The following is a 24,530-nucleotide window of genomic DNA, read 5'->3' on the forward strand; positions in this document are numbered from 1 at the left end:
TCATCATGAATCTTGCCCTGGAGGCAGCTCTGCAGAGTGGTCACTAGCTGGAACAGACACAAAGTCATAAAATCTGATTTTAAACCTAACCATAACCACACTGCTAACCCTAAGCACATTTTTGTTTGCATACATTTTTACAATATAGCCAATATTTACTTTGCAGCTGGCCTATCTAAGGGGAAATCGCTCAGTTCTGCCTCCAGGACAAGACTCATGACAATAAACATCAACTTGCGTTAACACTTCACCACTGTAGACAGTAGCCTACCTACCTACTAAAGAGATAAGCCGCTTTACAGTATGTGGATCACCAAGGTGTGTTCGTTATGAAACAGGTTGAAATACTACTGCCTGAATTCATCCAATAAGAACACAGATTTTTGTGTTACGTTGCAAAATGTCTTTCTACGGTGTGCCCCACTGAACACGACCCTGGTAATGGCTGTCTTTTGTCCATGATGAATGCAAAGCTGTTGTTCCCTTGCACACTGCAACAAATGGCTTTGTTGCTTTAGAGAAGTGGAAACACAATATTACACTTAAGTGCTGGAGTCTATTCTGCAGTGCTCTATGGTGGCTAATGTTGCGTATGTTATAGGAACAAACAAACAGTAACCCATCTGTTGTTTGTACACTTAGAAAAAAGGGTTCCAAAAGGGTTCCCTTTTTGGTTCCAGGTACAACCCTTTTCGGTTCCATGTGGAAAAGGTTCTACATGGAACCCAAAAGGGTTGTATCTGGAACCAAATAGTGTTCTTTAAAGGGTTCTCCTATGGGGACAGCCGAATAACCCTTTTAGGTTCTAGATAGATTAGGTTCTAGATAAAGACTGGTTGACTGACATCACACAAATGATATGTGCGCAACGATGTGGCCGGAAGGCGTGCGTTGTTATGATTCTGAACGGTCAGATAGCTAGCAACAATGACAAGAAGCTGCCATGTGGGGAATCATAGGTGGCTTGTTTCAGCTCGTTGTATCTTGTTATTGATACCATGTATTTGAGAGACAACAAGTGCTCATTGTGCAAATGTATTTATGTTTTCAATAAACATTTAGAGACTAAATATAGTTTACATGTTGTCAACAGTCTAAGCCCACCCTGTCTGTTTTGCCCCATAGCTGCGCATGCTTCGGTTTGTTGCTAAACAACCGTGCCATCTATTAGAAAATGTACAGTAAGGAAAAGAGATTCAATTAAGTATACTCTATGATGTCAAATTGTCAGTCACTCTAATAACCCAATGCTCAGACAGTTTATTTAGTTGTTGAGCTGTGTTGTCTGTTCTGATATGGGGCCCCTGCTCTTTGACCGTAAGATTGATTAGCATGGTCCCAGATCTCTTAGTGCTTCTTCACAACTGATATGCTGCATTGACACAGGCAGCCCAATTCAGATCTTTTGACCAATTATGGGCAAAAGATCTTATCTGATTGGTCAAAAGACCAATTATTGTGGGACCAGGCTAGTGATTGTGATTTATGTCTCTATCACAGGAGTATTCAAATCCTACCCTACAAGTTCCGGAAACCTGCTGTTTTTCTGTTCTACCTGATAATTATTTGCACCCATCTGGTGTCCCAGATCTAAATCAGTCCCTGATTAAAGGGGATCAATTCAAAAAGGCAGTGGAACTGTATTTGAGGTCCAGGTTTGAATTTGAGGGCTCTATCTCTCCTCAGAAAAGTATCCTGTCCTATGTCAAGTAATAATTAAACTCCCAACACATGTTGATTGTACAGTATTTCACAAGTGCTACACTGAAATTAGCAGACCGATGATAATAATATGCAGATGTATATAATATATTGTTATGCTGTAAAAGAAGAAAGCTATCTATGTCTGTATGTAATATAATGTATGTATTTATATTTATACTGTTTTTGGAACAATGCATGGTTGCATCAGGTCTGGGAGAGAGGTGTTATTTCTCTGATTGTGTCTGACTTTTATTTGCCATTTTTAATTACACTGTATATGTGAGTACAGATGCTTGTTGAACATACTGTATGTTTGTAAAGCCATTTTTCAATAAAACATATATTTTTTAAGTTAGTTGTATTGACCTCATTATTTTGTATTTCTTTATTCATTTTTATGTATTAACGTTATTAATGGATGTATTATTAACTTTGTTATTATGGTGTTTAAATTATACACGGGACTCATAGCCTAAGCAGGGGTGGTGTATTATAGGGGATAGAGGGTGACTTTTTTTTATTTGATCCAATTAAGGAAACGAATGACTGACACACTGTCAAACTGATGACGACATATCCTACAGTCCTGTACTGTAGTAGCCTGACATTGAGCTATGGCTCTAGTCGATGCAAACTGCCCAACCTGCCAGTCCGCTGCGCGATAGACTCACACTCACACGAAATGGAATAATAACTAGGTAGCTGGAGTAAATCCTGTGTTTACTTTTGTTTATGTTTATGTGAACGTGAGGCACATGTATTGTTTTCTCAGTTAGGGAGACAACTGCTCGACAATTCTGGGAACCTTACCTTTGGAATTCCGTGCGCGTTTTGGGGAGGCGCGCTCCATCAGAATTACGTAAGGGACAACATGATTTTGAAACATATGGAATTTCTCTTGGTTCTACAATACTTTATTCATTTGGTCACTCCAGAGGTTGCAGTTGAGAAAGGTATGTATTCGTTTACTTTTCCCGACCTTTAATAGTCATAATATGTGACACCAGTTTAGTCATTTTCAGTAGGCAAATCTTGTTTGGAAAGCTAGGATTCCCTGTCCATTTCCCGAAACCGACGTCAGAGAAGTATTAGACATAGCCTAATATGATTAGGTATGTTATTTTTAGGGCTGTCAGAGTTAATCAGTTAAGTCCAGTTAACTTTTTGTAATATTAAATTGCACGAACAATTTTTATTATTGCATTGTCTGAAAGCGTTCAAAATACACAGAAAACATCCCAAATACATAATCTATAGCTACAGCTAAAAACAACGATGCAAAGTAAAAACAAGTTGACATTAAGGTTAAAGGAAGTGTGCTTTTTCAATTTACCAAATGTTGCTTACTTCAGACAAAATCAATACTTCAATATTCTTGTAATGTTTTTTGTATGAAAAATTAATTAATTAGAGCGAATTCAGAAGCAAATCCTGCGATTAACGAGATTAATCATTTGACAGCCCTAATTATTTTTGATGTAGCCTAATTATAAAGCATAATAATTGTGCATATTGTGTGCATAGCCACGGGAAGTATTTGTATTTATTATGGATCCCCACTCTTCCTGGGGTCCAGCAAAATTAAGGCAGTTATACATTTTAAAAACATTACAATACATTCATAACAGATTTCACAACATATTTAAGTGTGTGCCTCTACCCTACTACCACATATCTATAACACAAAATCCATTTGTACATGTGTGTATAGTGCGCATGTTATTGTGTGTTTGTATGCATGTGTCTATGTTTGTGTTGCTTCACTGTCCCCACTGTTCCATAAGGTGTATTTGTATCTGTGTTTTATATCTAATTTTACTGCTGGCATGAGTTACTTGATGTGGAATAGAGTTCCATGTAGTCATGGCTATATGTAGGACTGTGCGCCTCCCATAGTCTGTTCTTGACTTGGGGACTGTGAAGAGACCTTTGGTGGCATGTCTTGTGGGGTATGCATGGGTGTCCGAGTTGTGTGCCAGTAGTTCAAAAAAGACAGCTCGGTTCATTCAACATGTCAATACCTCTCACAAATACAAGTAGTGATGAAGTCAATCTCTCCTCCACTTTGAGCAAGGAGAGATTGACATGCATATTATTAATGTTAGCTCTCTGTGTACATCCAAGGTCCAGCCATGCTGCCCTGTTCTGAGCCAATTGTAATTTTCCTAAGTCCCTCTTTGTGGCACCTGACCACACGACTGAACAGTAGTCCAGGTGCGACAAAACTAGGGCCTGTAGGACCTGCCTGTCACGGTTTCGGCCGAGGCTGCTCCTCCTCCTTGCTCGGGCAGGCTTCGGCGGTCGTCGTCCCCGGAGTACTAGCTGCCACCGTTGTATGTTTCGATGTTCGTTTGGTTTTGTCTAGTTGTTGTACACCTGTTCCCTGTTAGTGTGATTATGTACCCTTTATATGTTCCATTAGTTCTATATCGTGGAGCTCCGCCCCATAGGGGAGCTCTGCTCCTAGTGGTTTACCCTCTGCCCTAAGGCAGCAGCAGCCTGAGACAAAATTATGCACACACCTACAGCCAATAGGAGTACAGGTGTCCCTATAAGAGGGGATGCCTCCCCTCAATCAGCCTCCCTTTTTCTTCAGCGACTGGATGACTAGACTGAAGAGCCAAGAAGAGACGAAGCACAAGACTCAGGACGAAAAACGCTGTTGATATTCCAGTCATCAGCGTCGTCTAAATGAGCACACCGGGAGATTTTCCACACCCAAAAGCTCTTTTCAGAGCTCAGTGCAGATGCACTTCCATGGCGGCCGGTGACCACCACGACCTATGTTTCGTGTGTTTGGGATCCCAGCATGCCAAGGAAGGCGTCTGCAGTCCCCCGAATTGCGCCTCCTGCGCCCTCCTTTCTTTAAAGGAGAGGAAGCAGCGTTGGGCGTTTTTCAGGGAGGACATCCCCCTTGAGGATGTGCTGTCGATACTAGCCTCTGCTTCAGAGGCGTCGTCCGACGGCGCAGACTCGGGGGAAGATAAGGACTTTGAGGAGGGGTCTGGCATTTCAATGGAACAGTCGGACCCCGTCCCTCATACTTTCAAGCCCCCCTTTCCTTTGGAGAGCGAGAGGGCTTGTAGTCCCTATAGCGAAGGGGATACGAGCTCTGAGAGATCAGAAGCTCTCTCTTTCGCTGCAGCCTCTCTGAGATCGGATTTTCCGGGTCTCATTGAGAGAGCTGCTCAACGGCTGGTAATAACGCTGCCCCCTCTTCCCTCCGCACCGGAGGTTGATATGATGGAGGGCGGTCCTTATTCCAGGCCAAGGAAGGCGGCAGAGCCAGTGGCTCCTGCCATGCCTTCTTTGGCTAGGTACGTTGAGGGCTCGTGGGAGGCACCTTTAGCGGCGCGTTTGCCTGTAAAAGCGTATCTCCCATTCACGAGAGTGGAAGGAAGGTTTCAGGGTCAGGGAATCCCCAGGTTAGAGAGCGCCATGGCGGCGTATCTCGTACCGGGTTCGAGCCCTTGGCCCTCTTCCAAGAAGGCCACGTTGCCATCCCAGAAGGACCAACTCACAGCGTCGCTGTTAGAAAAGTCCTTTGGGTTGGGAGCCCAAGCTGTAGCAGCAGCTAACAACATTGCCCTCTTGGCGGCCTCTCTGTCCCGTTTAACCACGGGCAAGACAGAGCTGGCACCGGAGGAGGTGGAGGAGGCGTCCAGAATTTCTGGCGCCATACTCCACCTGACACAGGCGTCCGCAGTCTGCGCGGGGAGGTCCATGGCCACTTCGGTGGTCGGGGAACGACACCTCTGGTTGTCCTTGACATCCATGAAAGAGGCAGACAGGACGTCTCTCTTGAACGCACCCCTCTCTGACGACGGCCTCTTTGGGGTCGCAGTCAAAGAGGCGACGGAGCGTTTTTCTAAGCTAGAGGAGGAGAAGAAGCAGCTGGCCAAGCACCTGCCGTTGGCAGGACGACTCGGCCCCCCTCCATCCCAAAGGCCATCTACCTCCGCCCCTCTAAGTAGACCGGGGTCTACGGCGAGGCGGCGTAATCGGCGTCATCCGGCGGCCACGAGCAGCAAGGGAACGGGCCCGGCCCTCCCAGCAGCTACGGTAGCCCCACTACAGCCGGCGAGGGAGGTGACGAGGACGCCGACCTGGCCCTCCAAGGGAGGCAAGAGGAGGCGTACGTGACGGGACGCGGGGGAGAGGATGGAGGACGCATCGATGGTGTCGAACGTGCCCACTGTTCCCCCCCACCCTTCGGTTGAAGGGATGGGTGTTGATGTAAATGCCTTTGTTGATGTATTTAATAAAGAGTTGGCTCCACCTGACTTTGTCAAAAAAGAGCCTCTTTTCCATAATACGTCCGAGAGCGTTCAAATCTCACCCTCTCTTCCTTACCACTCTAAGAGCCGCTCAGCCCACCGAGGGTGCGTTGCTGAACAGGCACTAAGAGTAGGTATCCAGAAGACCTCAATCAGGTCGTCACATCACACTTCACGTATAAGAAGTGCTTTACATAGAAGGCAGCAGTCCCGGTCAGATTCTGACATGAGGACGCAGCCGCTATTTGGGGATGGCGCACTAGCACAGACTAAGGTCTCCACTAGTACGAGCCAGACCCATGCTGCGTTCACGGAGGGCCCGATTACCGCGGTCACCAAGGTGCCCAGAGTATCGACGCCCCCAGGCATTGTAACACAGCAGCTATCTAGGGACGGCGCATTATCGCAGACCAAGGTCTCGGTTAATGCGATTCAGACCCATGCTACGTTCACGGAGGGCAGGATTACTAGGGTTATGGGTATAACCAAAGTATCAGCTCCCTTGACAGAACGAGCCAGTACTCACCAAACTGAGCGTGAATCAACCCACCAGGGGTGCAGAGTTGAACACACACAGAAGGTGAAAGTTAAGAAGGTATCAAGGCGCCGCCTTGTTTTACCTCATTGAGACCTCATACTACAGACTTCTAGGAGTACTGTAGTGAAGGGCTCTGATAGCGAATTGCAGTCACCTAAGATGACGCAATCGCTTGCTGGGGATGGTGCCCTGCCGCAGGCTGTGGCCTCGGTCAGCGCAATTCAGACCCGCGATGCGTTCAAGGAGGGCAGGAATACGACGGTTACGGGTTTAACCGACGTCCCTGCTCCTCTTTCTTTCTCAGAACGCATTGATAGTTCCTCTTCCTTTCACGGGAGGCCCACCTTGGGCTGTTCCACCACTTCAATGTTGGGGAACAGTGGCGGTAAGGGCCATAGAGGAATACAGGTCCTTCCTACTGGATGCACCACAGCTTCGTGCCCAGCCACTTTCTCTGCATTGCTGGCAGTGGCGAAGAAGCTGCACCCTCTCACGCTGGCTAGAACAGACGTTGCAGAAGGGTTATGCTCTCCAATTCCACCGGACCCCACCCCCGTTCAGGGGAGTGGTGGAGACGGTGATGAAAACGCCAGACAAAGTGGCCGCTCTGATGACAGAGATTACGGAACTTTTGGCGAAGGAGACAGTAGTTCCCCCGGGAGCAAAGGAACAAAGGGCTATATTCGCCTTATTTCCTAGTGCCCAAAAAGACGGGGGGAGTGAGGCCGATTTTGGATTTACGCATTCTCAAAGAGAGCATAACCAAACGGCCCTTCCGAATGCTAACGACAAAACGTCTGCTGGAATGTGTCCAGAGAGGGGACTTCTGTACGAGCATAGACCTAAAGGACGCGTACTTTCATGTGCCGGTTCAGCCGCGTCACAGGAAGTTTCTGCGGTTCGCCTTTCAAGGGGTGGCGTACGAATACACGAGGATGCCATTTGGGTACGCCCTGGCACCTCGCACATTTTCCAAGTGTGTGGAGGCGGCATTGGAACCGTTGCGTCGTCAGGGAATACGGCTACTAGCCTACCTGGACGACCTACTGGTTCTCGCCCCGTCAGCAGAGCTGGCGATCACTCACACAACACAGACAGTGATGCATCTCACAAGTCTGGGGTTTGCTGTGAATTCGAAAAAGAGCGCGCCCTGGCCCACTCATCAGATTGTCTACCTGGGGATACAGCTAGACACTGTGAGGATGAGGGCTCGAATTTCGGACCCCCGAAGGGTAGCCTTGTTGCTAGCCCTGAGGAAGTGTCGTCCGAATCACACGGTGACGGCGCTGTCGATCATGTCACTTTTGGGTCTCATGTCGTCAGCCCACTCTGTGGTTCCGCTGGGACTCCTGCATATGCGCAGGATGCAGCGATGGTTCGCCCAACTAAGACTAGACCCATTGCGTCAACGTCATCGGTTGGTGGTGGTTCCACTCTCGCTCAGTGCAGATCTGAACTATTGGAGAAACCCGCGCGTTCTCACGCACGGAGTCCCGATAGGAAAGGTGTCCTCTCACATCCCAGTATTCACGGATGCGTCCCTGACAGGATGGGGAGGGACATGTCAGACTCAAGCGATAGGAGGTGTGTGGCCTCAATCAGGTCGTCATATCAACCTCTTGGAGTTGGAAACGGTTCGACTGGTTCTGACCCACTTCGCGTCTACCCTTCGGGGTCGCGATGTGCTGGTCTGGTCAGACAACCGGACCACAGTAGCTCACATAAATCGCCAGGGAGGAGTCAGGTCTCCTGCTCTCCATCGGGCGGCAGAGGAATTGTGGCTGTGGGCTCACGAGCACCTTCGCTCATTGAGAGCAGCACACATTCCGGGCTACTTGAACGTAGGAGCAGACCTCATGTCAAGAGGGGGTCCTCGAGACGACGAGTGGTGTCTGCATCCGGACATTGTTCTCCAGATTTGGGAACAATTCGGGAGAGCCCAGGTGGACCTATTCGCGTCACGTGTGAACGCGCAATGTCCTCTGTGGTTTTCTCTGAGGGAACAGGACGAACCGCCACTGGGAAGGGACGCCTTTTCGCACCAACCGTGGCCGAGAGTTCTCCTGTATGCATTCCCTCCGCTGTCCTGCATTCTCCCACTGCTAGCCAGGGTGAGGTCAGGGGGGCTGTCAGTGATACTGATAGCGCCCGATCGCCCGGGGGCTCCGTGGTTTGCGGAGATGAGTCAGATGTTGATTGCGCCACCTTGGCCAATTCCACATCGACGGGACGCGTTGTCTCAGGCGGGAGGCACGATAGGGAAATTGCCCATAATCGGCCAACCACTGAAGGCCTGGCTGCTGAGAGGGACAGGCTAGAGCGCCGTGGGTTATCTGATGCAGTGATCAGGACCATACAGGGTTCACGTGCCAGTTCCACTTCTAAGATGTATGCCAGTAGATGGAACGTGTTTTCACGATGGTGTGTCACACAAGGTGTAGACCCCATGAGCTGTCAGGTGGAGAGTATTCTCTCTTTTCTACAGCTCATGTTTGATAAGCAAAAATCGCCTGCCACTATTAGGGTGTTTGCAGCAGCGATTTCAGCTTGTCATGAGGGGTTTGGCAGAGACAATGTCTTTAGCCACCCTCTAGTGAAACGCTTCCTATTAGGAACGCGGTGACTTAGGCCAACACCTAGAGTCACGCTTCCTCAGTGGGATTTGGCTTTGGTACTCGAAGCGCTATGTAAGTCGCCGTTCGAGCCATTGAATCAAATACCCCTCAAGATGCTGTCTATTAAGACAGCACTGTTGCTCGCTTTGACTACAGCTAAGCGGGTTAGTGATTTGTGTGCTCTTTCGACGAGACCTGACTGCCTGGCCATCAATGGTGACCTGAGCAGAGCAGTGTTACGTCCTAACCCGGCATTTGTGCCGAAGGTTATTAAGAGTTCATATAGGTCACAGACCGTGGAGCTGTGGGCTTTTTCTCCTCCTCCTCATAGAGAGAGGAGTGAGGAAAAGCTCCATCGCCTGTGCCCGGTACGCGCTTTGGCGTGTTACGTCGAGCTTATGAGGCAGCGGGGCGGCAATTGCCTCAGGGTATCAGGGCTCACTCCACTCGTGGAGTAGCGGCTTCTACTGCCCTTTTCAGAGGAACAGGGGTAGAGGATATCTGTAGAGCAGCATCCTGGTCGACGCAGTCTCCATTTATCCGTTTCTATCTCTTAGATATGTCTTCTAACTCTCTGGCTCGATCTGTACTCAGCGTGGCTGAAGGGAGATCTTGAGCAAGATAGAGAGGAGAAGCAGGACTGTGGACATAGGTTTCCATCAGGTCCGCTTTGGTTAGGAAGACGTGTTTTTGATAGATGTGTTTTCTAACTCTTTGGCTCGGTCTGTACTCAGCATAGCTGAAGGGAGATCTTGAGCTAGGAAGAGAGGGAAAAGCAGGGCTATGGACAGGGTTTCCATCAGGTCCGCTTTGGATAAGAAAACATATTTTGTGGCATGAATCCTGACTGACAGGGTCAGTACAGTAGAGGCATGCGTTGATTAACAGAATGTGAGGTCATCTATCTGCTTGTTCAGTTAGTATGACTCATGTTTTTGTTCCTGCCCACTAATCTCTGGGATTCCATTGAGTGAGTGAGGCGGTCTACCGCGTTTACAATGTAGAGTGACACTTGGTGTCATTCCATTAGTGGTCGGTAGTGTTTTCACAGGATATTGAGGCACATCTATCTGCTAGTACAGATTAGTATGGTTTCTATTCTGGTGATCTGCCCACTAGTCATTGGCATTGCCATTGGACTAGGTGGGGCGGGTCTTTAACCGATGACGCGGTATATTGTGACGCCCGTAGGGGTTTTTAGTTGCAGTACTGCGGGACTCGTTTGCAGCCATTGCTAGGCCTGACTTTCTCGTTTCGATGGGAAGTGTTAGGCTCGGCAGGGAGTACATTTTGGAGCGCTACGCTCCGCCTTAAACCACTAGGAGCAGAGCTCCCCTATGGGGCGGAGCTCCACGATATAGAACGATTAGTTACCGGAGTGTAACTCCAGTTCTATGAGTGGAGCGGAGCCCCATAGGACTTAAGGCCCTGCCGACCCTCTCTAGTCTCGCTGAAGAAAAATATCTCGGGAGGCTGATTGAGGGGAGGCAGCCCCTCTTATAGGGACACCTGTACTCCTATTGGCTGTAGGTGTGTGCATAATTTTGTCTCAGGCTGCTGCTGCCTTAGGGCAGAGGGTAAACCACTAGGAGCAGAGCTCCCCTATGGGGCTCCGCTCCACTCATAGAACTGGAGTTACACTCCGGTAACTAATCGTTTGTCATGTGTTGTGTGTAATTGTTTTCACCTGTCGTTTGGTGCAGTGCTGTTTGCCAGTCGCTCATTTTGTACCGTCGCACTGTTGTTTTGTGCGCAGTCGGTTTTGGAGTGTTTTACGCACTGTGGCGTATTGTTCGCCTCCGGGTTGGTTAGACCCGTTTTGTTATTTTGGTTTATGCAAGTAAAGTCTGGTTTGACTTAGCTCCTGTGTCCTGCATTTGATTCACACCACATCCGCATCAGAGTTCGCCACACTGCCTTGTTGATAATGCTGTTAAGAATGCAGAGCAGCGCTTTATTATAGACAGACTTCTCCCCATCCTAGCTACTGTTGTATCAATATGTTTTGACAATGACAGTTTACAATCCAGGGTTACCACAACCAATTTAGTCTCCTCAACTTGCTCAATTATTACAAGATTTCGTTTTAGTAAATGATTTGTCCCAAATACAATGCTTTTAGTTTTTGAAATATTTAGGACTAACTTATTCCTTGCCACCCATTCTAAAACTAACTGCAGCTCTTTGTTAAGTGTTGCTGTCATTTCAGTCGCTGTAGTAGCTGACGTGTATAGTGTTGAGTAATCCACATACATAGACACACTGGCTTTATTCAAAGCCATAACACATACAGTACCAGTCAAGAGTTTGGACCCACCTACTCATTCAAGGGTTTTTCTTTATTTTTGCTATTTTCTACATTGTAGAATAGTGAAGACATCAAAACAATGACATAACACATATGGAATCATGTAGTAACCAAAACGGTGTTAAACAAATCAAAATATATTTTCTATTTGAGATTCTTCAAATAGCCACCCTTTGCCTTGATGACAGCTTTGTGCACTCTTGGCATTCTCTTAACCAGCTTCACCTGGAATGCTTTTCAAACAGTCTTGAAGGAGTTCCCACATATGCTGAGCACTTGTTAGCTGCTTTTCCTTCACTCTGCCGTCCGACTAATCCCAAACCATCTCAATTGGGTTGAGGTAGGGGGATTATGGAGGCCAGGTCATCTGATGCAGCACTCCATCACTCTCCTTCTTGGTAAAATAGCCCTTCCACAGCCTGGAGGTGTGTTGGGTAATTGTCCTGTTGAAAAACAAATGATAGTCCCACTAAGCCCAAACCAGATGGGATGGCGTATTGCTGCAGAATGCTGTGGTAGCCATGCTGGTTAAGTGTGCCTTGAATTCTAAATAAATCACAGTGTCACCAGCAAAGCACCCCCACACCAAAACACCACCTCCTCCATGCTTTACGGTGGGAACTACACATGCAGAGATCATCCGTTCACCCACACCGCGTCTCACAAAGACACGGCGGTTGGAACCAAAAATCTCCAATTTGGACTCCAGACCAAAGGTCCAATTTCCACCGGTCTAATGACCATTGCTTGTGTTTCTTGGGCCAAGCAACTCTCTTCTTCTTATTGGTGTCGTTTAGTAGTGGTTTCTTTGCAGCAATTCGACCATGAAGGACTGATTCACACAGTCTCCTCTGAACCGTTGATGTTGAGATGTTAAAGTACTGATGGAGTGTCGTTTCTCTTTGCTTATTTTAGCTGTTCTTGCCATAATAAGGAGTTGGTCTTTTACCAAACAAGGGTATCTTCTGTATACCACCCCTACCTTGTCACAACACAACTGATTGGCTCAAACGCATTAAGAAGGAAAGAAATTCCACAAATTAACTTTTAAGAAGGCACACCTATAATATAATAATAATTGAAATGCATTCCAGGTGACTATCTCATGAAGCTGGTTGAGAGATTGCCAAGAGTGTGCAAGCTGTCATCAAGGCAAAGGGTGGCTATTTGAAGAATCTCAAATACAAAATATATTTTGATTTGTTTAACACTTTTTTGGTTACTACATGATTCCAAATGTGTTATTTTATAGTTTTGATGTCTTCACTATTATTCTACAATGTAAAAAATAGTAAAAATACAGAAACACCCTTGAATGAGTAGGTGTGTCCAAACTTTTGACTGGTAGTGTACGTTTTTCCAGCAACAGACTATGATCGATAATGTCAAAAGCCACACTGAAGTCTCACAAAACAGCCCCAACAATATTTTTATCATCAATTTCTCTCAGCCAATCATCAGTCAGTTGTGTAAGTGCTGTGCTTGTTGAATGTCCTTCCCTATAAGCGTGCTGAAAGTCTGTTGTCAATTTGTTTACTGTAAAATTGCATTTTATCTGGTCAAACACAATTTTTTCCAAAGGTTTACTGGCTGATTGGTTGGCTATTTTAGCCAGTTGTCACGCCCTGACTCAGGGGACTCTTATATGTTGAGTCAGGGTGTGAATGTTCTGTGTTGTATTTTTTATGTTTGTGATCTGGTATGTATGGTTCTATGTTGGCCGGTGTGGTTCCCAATCAGAGGCAGCTGTCGCTCGTTGTCTCTGATTGGGGACCATACTTAGGCAGCCTATTGGCACTGTCTAGTTGTGGGATCTTGTTCCTGGTAAGGTTAGTTGTGTGTCTACCTTAGGACTTCACGTTTCGTTTCCTTTGTTGTTTTGTCGTGTGTTTATAGTTCAATAAACATGTACGCATATCACGCTGCGCCTTGGTCTGACCCGTCATTCAACGAACGTGACACCAGTTAAGGGGGCTTTACTATTCTTAGGTAGGGGAATAACTTTTGCTTCCCTCCAGGCCTGAGGGCACACACTTTCTAGTAGGCTTAAATTATAGATATGGCAAATAGGAGTGGCAATATCGTCTGCTATTATCCTCAGTAATTTTCCATCCAAGTTCTCAGACCCCGGTGGCTTGTCATTGTTGATCGACAATAATAATTGTTTCACCTCTTCCAAAATTACAATGCTTGTCTTTCATAATTTGCTCAGACATACTTGGATGTGTAGTGTCAGCGTTTGTTGCTGGTATGCCTAAGCTTTCTAATCTTGCCAATGAAACAATCATTAAAGTAGTTGGCAATATCAGTGGGTTTTGTGATGAATCTGATTCAATGAATGATGGCGCGGAGTTTGCCTTTTTGCCCAAAATTTCATTTAAGGTGCTCCAAAGCTTTTTACTATCATTCTTTGTCATTTATGTTTGTTTCATAGTGTAGTTTCTTCTTCTTTTTATTCAGTTTAGTTACATGATTTCTCAATTTGCAGTACGTTTGCCAATCGGTTGTACAGCCAGACCTATTTGCAATTCCATTTGCCTCATCCCTCTCAACCATACAATTTTCAATTCCTCATCAATCCACTGGGATTTAACAGTTTTAAAAGTAATTTTCTTAATGGGTGCATGCTTATTAGTAACTGTGATATGCAATTTCATAAATGTGTCAAGTGCAGTGTCTGATTGCTCGTCATTACACACCACAGACCAACAAATATTCTTCACATCAACAACATTGGAATCACTACAGAACTTATTGTATGACTTATTATACACAATATTAAGCCCAGCCTTTGGAACTTGGGTTTTCCTAGATATGGCTACTATATTGTGATCACTACATCCGATGGATTTGGATACTGCTTTCAAACAATTTCTGCAGCATTAGTAAAGATATGATCAATACATGTTGATGATTTAATTCCTATACTGTTTGTGACTACCCTGGTAGGTTGATTGATAACCTGAACCAGGTTGCAGGCACTAGTTACAGTTTGAAGCTTTCTCTTGAGTGGGCAGCCTGATGAAAGCCAGTCAATATTTAAATCACCCAGCAAGTATACCTCTCTATTGATATCACATACATTATCAAGCATTTCACACATGTTATCCAGATACTGACTGTTAGCACTTGGTGGTCTATAGCAGCTTCCCACCAGAATGGGCTTTATGTGAGGCAGGTGAACCTGTACCATATTATTAAGTAGGGGTGCTGAGGGTGCTGCGGCACCCCCTGATAAATAGGTGCAATATGCAGAAATCACTCCACCATTTCCTGGTTGCTAAAATTCTAATAGTTTACCTAATTTCAGTTTATATATCAAAACAAGCAATTACAGTGTAGAGAATCATTGTACCATCTAAACCGCTGCGATATATATTTTCCATAACCAAAGATATTATATTTTCAGCTGTTTGAAGCTGGTGGGCAAAACCGAAAGTAAAAGATGCAAAAACGAAACTTAAGAACGGGAAGCATAGAAATAGAGCACATAGAACAGATCTACCGCTGCTTAGATTTGCTTTCAAAATTAGTGCACTAGATCTTTATTACTCCTGTATGAGCGGAGAAAAATACTTGTGCAAACAAATACAGTGCAAACAAACCCATAAACTGCAGAGACAGAACCATAAGCAAACCTGTCAGCATCTCTATTGCTAAACCCACAGGTAAGTAACAATCACTGTGGGGTGAATCCTAACTTCACATTTTCACTTAGTCTCCCATTGAAATCAATTCATGTCTATGTGCAAATCTGACCAAAGTGGAAGTTAGGATTTGCCCCTTTATGAATTGGGATTAGTGAACTCCTCTGAACTTCATCCAATGTGTCCTTATCGACAGCAGTCTACTGTAATACAAACAATGTGCTGCTATTAATCTTGTTTTACGAGTTTGAAATTGACATTTGAGGATGAAAATGTGTATTATTTTTTGAAGAAATTATCAGGACAACATTTAGAATCACATCAGTCTTTGTCAGATCCTATTTTTGTAGTCTAGACTCAATGTTTTGTCTCTCTCTCTCTCTCTCTCTCTCTCTCTCTCTCTCTCTCTCTCTCTCTCTCTCTCTCTCTCTCTCTCTCTCTCTCTCTCTCTCTCTCTCTCTCTCTCTCTCTCTCTCTCTCTCTCTCTCTCTCTCTCTCTCTCTCTCTCTCTCTCTCTCTCTCTCTCTCTCTCTCTCTCACACACACACACAGAGTTGGTGAAGAACTTCCAGTGTTGCCTCTACTCCTCAAAGGCCATGAACTGCAACTGGCTTCCAGCCAATCAGGCCCCAGATGACCTCCAGCTCTACTACTGGTGAGAACTATCCTACTTCCTGTAAAAATGCCCTAATCCCTCCCTACCCAAAGCAACGGACTGACAGTAAAGGTGTGTGGATAAAATCACTGGGGAAGCCAGAAAATATTACAACCTATGTGTTGTGATAGTTGCGTTGTTTGTACTATAACTTGTTAGTTCATATGCGTTGCGACTTTGGTTTTAGAAGTGGGGGGGGGGGACATACAGTATATATATATTTTTTATCAGGTCGGATAAACAGTCCAAACAGCCCACCCGACCGATCGGAGATGTCCGCCTGGTCCTAAAGCACACTGTTGCACACCTCGTTTTGTATCACATTCCAATGATAAAACCGGGGGGGGGGACAAAAATGCAATTTCAGAATGTGGGGTGTCCCCGTCCCCAGTGAAAGTCGCACCCCTAAGGCCAAAACAATAAGAAAGGGAAAGGGGTATGTACAACTGAATCAGAGAGGTGCGGGGGACTGCCTTAATCGACATCCACGTCATCCGCGCCCGGGGAACAGTGGGTTAACTGCCTTGCTCAGGGAAGACACAGTGGCAGAATAAATTCAACCACACCTTTGTTTCATCACAAAACCAGAGAGCAACCTCTGTCCGGTGAAGTCCACAAAGCACATTGCATGTAACAAACAGTTACATGACCTACAGCATGGTCAAGCAAGTTAATGTTTCCGACATTTTCGGACCACTAAACAACTATTGATTTAGAACCACGGAGAGTTACTGCAAGTCACAAAGAAAACAGGAGCTGCCTCCACTATTCCAGCACCATGTCAACTTCAACATTTCAGCATCATCAAATCACCTATGCTTAGTCTAATATAGTGACAACTAAAATATACCAAAAACTATTTAGTCCAATCAACATAAGCTAAATATCATGTGGCTGTCCATAGTTCTGATTTCTGTGTACGTGTGTGCATGCGTGGTGTGTGTGCACGTTCATGCAAGTAGAAAAAACATGTTGTGGTCCTCTGTAGCTCAATTGGTAGAGTATGGCGCTTGTAACGCCAGGGTAGTGGGTTCGATCCCCGGGACCACCCATACGTAAAAATGTATGCACGCATGACTGTAAGTCGCTTTGGATAAAAGCGTCTGCTAAATGGCATATTATTATTATTATGTTGACTCACCCTACTTGTAGAGAAACGCCAAGGCCATCCTCCTCTCCTTCATGCTGACGTAACAGTCTATCACTCTGTCAGTGGTGGTCAGTGCCGTTTTAGATGAGGGAGGACGATTATTTTTTTCATGAGCATGGCCTTATTTCTATTACAGCATATTGGTTGTCATTCATATTCCATTCACCCAGTTAAATGTAACAGCGATAGGTTTAGGCTACTATATTATACTCAAATTTTCCCTATACCCATCATGAGGTTGCTACTTTTATTTATTTATTTATTTCACCTTTATTTAACCAGGTAAGCCAGTTGAGAACAAGTTCTCTTTTACAACTGCGACCTGGCTAAAACCTAGCCTATGAATGAAAGTTTACAACGTAGGTGCACACAGGTCGAGAGGCAAATTTGATGTGGCAGACAGTGACACATGGACAGACAGTGACATTCAATACCGCCTTGCACACTCATCCCTGATCACGCGTAAACACAGTTCACAGTTTCATAGCAGCCACGTTGTATTCCTTCTCGCATCTACGTTATGCTTGTGGACTTCAATGCACAACACATCAACTGTATGTGACCAGGCGAAAAAGCCTTTAGAAGCCAAACCGCTACACACATTCTATATCGTTGTCACCATATTAGCTAAACTTAGTAACGTCATAGTCAGCATAGCTAATAGAACTAACGCGTTAGTAAATCCGCTACAATCACGCAGTAAAGTTACAGTGTACAATCAGTAAGCAGTTACACCGGTGGGCCCCGGTGCCAATAAATTAGTAAAACCAAAAGTTTACCTTGACTTGGAAGAGTTCCAGTGTTGTGTTGGGTGGTCATAGCCAGCTAGCTAACATAGCATCCCTCTGTTTGAGCATGGTGTTTCAGTAGGCTAAACTAGCTAGCTGCATTTGCTAGCTAAGTAAGTGAAAGAAAATGACAAAATCTCTCTCCCACTATTTCTCTTTTGCTTCTCCTTCATTTAGGAAGATATTAATTTGTTCAAAGTCTATGGAAGGGGGTGAGAACCATGAGCCTCCTAGGTTTTGTATTGAAGTCAATGTACTCAGAGGAGGACGGAAGCTAGCTGTCCTTCGGCTACACCATGGTGCTACCCTACAGAGTGCTGTTGAGGCTACTGTAGACCTTCTTTGCAAAATACTGTGTTTTCATCAATTATTTGGTGACGTGATTATATTTAGTATAGTTTTATCTAAAAATGATAACTTTTTAAATGTTTAAAAAAATATGAAATTCACTTAGGAGGATGGTCCTCCCCTTCCTCCTCTGAGGAGCCTCCACTGCACTCTGTCATACAGTACAATCTTTAATTTTTTGTTGTCCTAGGCTACCTGGCTAAAATGCTTGCCCGCTAGCCTAACTTCCTTTCATGGGCAACGCTAGCTAGTTAACATTAGCCTTCTACATCTAAATACATATTGAACTTCCATCGTCTCAGGCCAGGAGCACAATGTATGAATTTATGGTTGGATCAGAATCACCTTTATAATCATTGGCTAGTACAGAGAATTAAGTAAAACAACAAGTCCAAATCCCTATCTCCAACCATGGCTAATTTAGGAAAGGGACAATTTTAACTAGCTAGCTAGCCACCAGAGGACAACAACACAATTAGATGCAACAATTTAAGTTGTTTCTGTCAATGACGTATGCTCTCAATGCGATTTGATAGGAGTGATGCCAAATCCAAACTGGCTTCCCTTGACACTTTTTTTTTGGTGTGCCAGGACCATTCACAGTTGAGCTCACACAGTTTGGCTATTATTTAATATATTTTTTTATCAAGGGAGACCAAATTCTCACTGGCTTCCCTTGCATTCAATGCTACGAGCAGCAACAATGTCATTATCTTTTGGACCAGACAGCATCAGATAGATGGCCTACACATACAGAGACAGAGGGGCGTTGCTTTGCTCGCTTTCTCCAGTGAGATACACTATATATACAAAAGTATGTGGAGACCCCTTCAAATTAGTGGATTCGGCTATTTCAGCCACACCCGTTGCTGACAGGTGTATAAAATCGAGCAGACAGACATGCAATCTCCATAGACAAACTTTGGAAGTAGAATCAACTGTAAGTGCTGTTATTGTGAAGTGGAAACGTCTAGGAGCAACAACGTTTCAGCTGCGAAGTGGTAGGCCACACAAGCTCACAGAACGGGACCGCCGAGTGCAGAAGCGTGTAGCGCGTAAAAATAATCTGTCCTCAGTTGCAACACTCACTACCGAGTTCCAAACTGCCTCTGGAAGCAACGTCAGCACAATAACTGTTCGTCGGGAGCTTCATAAAATGGGTTTCCGTGGCCGAGCAGCCGCACACAAGCCTAAGATCACCATGCGCAATGCCAAACATCGGCTGGAGTGGTGTAAAGCTCGCCGCCATTGGGCTCTGGAGCAGTGGAAACGCGTTCTCTGGCGTGATGAATCACGCTTCACCATTTGGCAGTCCGACGGAATAATCTGGGTTTGGCGGATGCCAGGAGAACGCTACCTGCCCGATTGCATAGTGCCAACTGTAACAATTGGTGGAGGAGGAATAATGTTCTGGGGCTGTTTTTCATGGTTCGGGCTAGGTCCCTTAGTTCTGGTGAAGTGAAATCTTAACGCTACAGCATACAATGACATTCTAGACAATTCTGTGCTTCCAACTTTGTGGCAACAGTTTGGGGAAGGCCCTTTCCTGTTTCAGCATGACAATGCCCCCGTGCACATATCGAGGTCCATACAAAATGGTTTGTCGAGATCGGTGTGGAAGAACTTGACTGGCCTGCACAGAGCCCTGACCTTAACCCCATCGAACAACTTATGGATGAATTGGAACGCCGACTGCGAGCCAGGTCTAATTGCCCAACATCAGTGCCCTACCTCACTAATGCTCTTGTGGCTGAATGGAAGCAAGTCCCCGCATCAATGTTCCAACATCTAGTGGAAAGCCTTCCCAGAAGAGTGGAGGCTGTTATAGCATCAAAGCGGGGACCAACTCCATATTAATGCCCATGATTTTGAAATGAGATGTTCGAGCAGGTGCCCACATACTTTTGGTCATGTAGTGTACATTCAGCCTCTTGTGAATTGAAGTAAAATTATGAAACACAAAGAGACGAAAGATAAATTATTGTATATATTTTATTTTTTTCTTGGTACATTTTTTGGGGAAGCCTGGCTTCCCTTGGTATCCATGAATACATGCCACTGCAGACTCAACTGGTAAAATAACTCCTGGCACACTGTGAATATTTGCAAGTGAAACATGAATTGCCAATGGTGACATATGCCTAGAGACCTTCGCCAAGGCTTCTTCTGCCAATTCACTTCATATTTTGCTTCTCCTACACATCCTACCTATCATCTTAGACGTCATTAAGCTTCAGGAGTGCAAAGGTTAATCTATCAATTCAACTGACAAGCAATGGAAAGGAGCCCAACCTATATGTAAGTGTCAGTTTAGTAGTGTCAGTTGAGCAGTGTCAGTTGAGCAGTGTCAGTTGAGCAGTGTCAGTTGGGCTGTGTCAGTTGGGCTGTGTCAGTTGGGCTGTGTCAGTTGAGCAGTGTCAGTTGAGCCGTGTCAGTTGAGCTGTGTCAGTTGAGCAGTGTCAGTTGGGCTGTGTCAGTTGAGCTGTGTCAGTTGAGCAGTGTCAGTTGGGCTGTGTCAGTTGAGATGTGTCAGTTGAGCTGTGTCAGTTGAGCAGTGTCAGTTGGGCTGTGTCAGTTGAGATGTGTCAGTTGAGCTGTGTCAGTTGAGCTGTGTCAGTTGGACTGTGTCAGTTGAGCTGTGTCAGTTGAGCAGTGTCAGTCGAGCTGTGTCAGTTGAGCTGTGTCAGTTGAGCTGTGTCAGTTGAGCAGTGTCAGTTGGGCTGTGTCAGTTGAGCTGTGTCAGTTGAGCGGAGCAGTGACAGATTGTCAACCCTCTCATCCCTAATGCTTCAGGTTCTCTGGTGAATCCCACAAAGCAGCATGCAGTGATTACCAGTACAGAGCTAGTGAGAAGACAGGATGTCGCCTGAGAGGAGACTTCCTTGAACATAACGTCAACTTCCACGTCAATGGGACTTTCAATGGTTTGTCTGTACAGAATATCTTCTGGGTATTTCCTATAAATTGTGGTAAGAATAACTACATTTTTTAACAGTTAAAAATACATGTTTGCGATATATCCTAATGGAATGACCCGAAAACCATTCCAAAAATTACATATTCTTTGAATTCTAAAACTATTTATCAAAGTATACCAACTAATCAGTAATTTCATGATACTACCAAACACTCAAGTATTCAATAATTGTATATTACCAATACTCTCATTTATCTAATGTTATATTGTATGTCCGATTCTCTTCAGTCAAGCCCCCGGCCCCTAGGGTTAAGATCACAGAGGAAGGGAAGGATCTCATTCTGAGCTGGGACCCTCCGGACTTAGCCGCTCACCACTGCTGGGTTTACATCTTAAACTACAGCAAGTGTCAAGAGTCTCTGGTAAGCCATGGATGTGTGGATATTTTTTATTTATATAACCTTTTATTTATCCAAGCAAGCTAGTTCTGAACAGATTCTTATTTACAAAGACAACCTGGCAAGTGCAGATGTTTTCTGTTGTTGCACTTCCCAGAAGAGTTTTCAATAGTTTCATATTTAATTTAAGCGTTGGTTATTTATGGTTCACTCGGCCATTGTTTTACAGGTTAGTCTCACTGAGATAAAATCTAGTTTGCAACAGAGACCTGATGTTCAAAACCTGTGTATGTAATAATGCTGAATGATTCATAAACAAATAAACAGATAACGAGGCCTAAGTTTATCTGGCTACAGACAGTTTATAGGTCAGATGAAGGGTTGGGTGTTCAGGTATTACACCGATGGAAATACAGCTTTAGTTACTGGAACATGTTTACACTGCTTTTACAGACCTAAAGGGCCTGGTGTGTGTGTGTGTGTGTGTGTGTGTGTGTGTGTGTGTGTGTGTGTGTGTGTGTGTGTGTGTGTGTGTGTGTTAGTGAAATGGTACCATTATGTGTGTTTCCTCCAGAGTAAAGAGATACAATACCAATATGAAAATGTAGTTGTGGACATGCCGTACGACCTGAGATGCCAATACAGAGTCCAGGTTAAAGCAGTCTATAAGGAGTCATGTGGGGCAGGAGAAAGCGACTGGAGCGATGTGGAACTTTATGGTACTTTCTCCACTTTCTTTCTCCACACTCTCTCTCTGTCAGGACACAGACAGTGATATAATTATATTAACATTGAAATAGTTTTAACTTTCCCTGTTTCAAATAAAATGGAGGACGAAGAGAAAAAAAGTGTATATTATACCATTAGTCTATAGTCTTTAAAATAGTATATGTCATTATAATAGAATTGTATACTATTGACTAAATGTAATAGACTTCTAATCTAATAGACAAGATTAGAATTAGACCCAGTCACTGATGTTTTGCTTGTGTTCCTTTCAGGTGTGGAGGATCGTCATGTTGATTGGTCGATGACTGTAGTTGCCATCCTCATTCCTGCTGCAGTTGGCCTATTCATCATCCTGTTTCTTTGTTGTTTCATGAAGTAAGTCAACCTACATCATGGGTCTACATTCTGTGTGTGTGTGTGTGTGTGTGTCTTGGAATCTTGGTGTTTAGATTGTCTTAAGAGAAAGATATCTAGGAAATGTGTTTTCACTCAAGTAATTGACATTTTGGTGAATAGGGTTTGAAATTTGCCCTCATTTTCTTTGGTTCTATTCCAGGCACAGAAATAAGCTTTTCCCCGAGATTCCACAACCCTCATTGATTTTCAAGGACATGGTGAACAGCAATAAGGAACAGAAGGTGAGAACAGCAACATCCTCTTGTCTTATTAGCAGTGGTCTAGCAGTAAGGGGCTGGCTGATGTTGTAGGACTTCACTTACTAGAAATGATAACATCAGCGTATAGAGTACATACTGATATCGAACTTCCTCTTTTCAATTAATCCACGTTGCCCCATGACCCTCACACACACACACACACACACACACACACACACACACACACACACACACACACACACTCACCCTCATTCCCTGCCTTCCAGAGCTCCATAGGGAATCTCTATGTCCCGGTAGAGGAGGAGGTGGAATGTAAGATCAGCCTGACCCCTGAGAAACTACACACTGACCCAGTAGTGATTACTACAGTACAGACAGATACAGCTGCAGCCGGTATGACCTGGGAGCTAAGTGACTTCAGTGTCATTGACCGACACTCAGAGCAAGCCATTTTAAGGTGTACCCCAACTGCATTGCTGAAGATTGCCAGGACTTGGAGCTCCGCAGTCGATGTACCACCTTAACAACTTGGATACAGACGGAGAGTGTGTGGAGTATGGACCGTGGAGAATGGAGACACCTTTTTCCTAGACTGTTTTGAGGTGTCGACGCAATGACTCCTGTATTGTTCTGAGTAACATGTGTGGAAGTGGGGGGGATGTGTGTGTCTGTTTGCTTGGGCAGATACTAACAACTGTTCTCATGAACCTCTTGCATCCCACGGCTTGGGGTCGTAGGTCAAATGTCAGACGTTATCAGAAAGCCAGTGCAGGAAACGAGGAGGAGCTGGACTCATAACCCTCACTCCTCAACCAAATGGAACATTGGTAGGCAGTGCCCAAAGATATGCCCAGGCAGCATCACAGGCTTTATCTGACTGATCAACCCTGTTCATCATGTAGTGATTTAGGGGACACATACAAAGACTAGAACCAGTTATCCGCTGTGGAATGAGTCAACTATATGTGCCATAAAAGTCCAGACATCTTAGCCCCTGCTTTAAAGGAATACTACACTCAAAAACGATGTTTGAGTATTTTTTTCCATTAGTTCACCATTATAAAATCCCCCAAAAATGTGCATATCAGCAATGAAATTTTCAAGAAAGCACTTTCAGTAGAGCAAAAACGTTCCTTGATGCATCAAATGATGCAAAACGCAACAACAGTAAAATAAGTATTCAGTATTCCTTTAATGAATTTAAATACAGGGAGGCTACATTCTAAACTGAAGAGCATAATTAGGTGATTATTGGAGTCAGGTGTGTTAGCTGGGGCTGGGGCAAAACTGTGACACCAATCAGGCCCCCGAGGATTGGAGGTGCCCACCCCTGTGCTAGACAATACATATCAAAGGCAAGAGGCTATATGATGCCAATGTGAGCTAGCTTGTTGTCAACCTACTGCAGTTTATCTAACTCATCTCTGGCATTGCTATTAAAGGGATAGCTTCCGTGTACATAATAGCTATGTGCAGAATAGGTGGTACAGATGTGTATATTGTAATATGTACAGTATAATGTAGTGGGGGCTGCTGACGAGAGGACGGCTCTTAACAATGGCTGGAACGGCGCAAATGGAATGCCATCAAACACATGGAAACCATGTTTGATGTATTTGATACTATTCCACAATTCCGCTCCAGCCATTACCACAAGCCCGTCCTCCCCAATTAAGGTGCCACCAACCTCCTGTGGTATAATGTATATTTTGAGTTTTGCATGTCAAGGAATACTTTTATTTTACATAAAAAATTGTACGTGTGCTATATGTTTCTAGGTGGAACCTTGTTATTATTCTACATGCCTGATTCATTTCTATCTCCACACACACTCACTCA

At 44.8% G+C, this 24,530-nt stretch overlaps 1 protein-coding gene across 1 annotated transcript; it reads left to right on the plus strand.

Annotated features, from left to right (window-relative positions):
• Positions 1–2,294: 2,294 nt before the first annotated feature.
• LOC311112599 (interleukin-13 receptor subunit alpha-1-like) lies at positions 2,295–24,462 on the plus strand. The gene is made up of 8 exons (XM_084155745.1): positions 2,295–2,657; positions 15,642–15,744; positions 20,824–20,999; positions 21,236–21,369; positions 21,920–22,064; positions 22,347–22,449; positions 22,631–22,712; positions 22,958–24,462. Exons 1-8 carry the CDS (start codon positions 2,576–2,578, stop codon positions 23,213–23,215), a joined length of 1,083 nt encoding a protein of 360 aa, XP_084011871.1. The 5' UTR covers positions 2,295–2,575; the 3' UTR covers positions 23,216–24,462.
• Positions 24,463–24,530: the final 68 nt, after the last annotated feature.

The sequence above is a fragment of the Coregonus lavaretus genome (genome assembly GCF_964263955.1).
Source record: "Coregonus lavaretus genome assembly, chromosome: 39".
Taxonomy (NCBI): Eukaryota; Metazoa; Chordata; class Actinopteri; order Salmoniformes; family Salmonidae; genus Coregonus; species Coregonus lavaretus.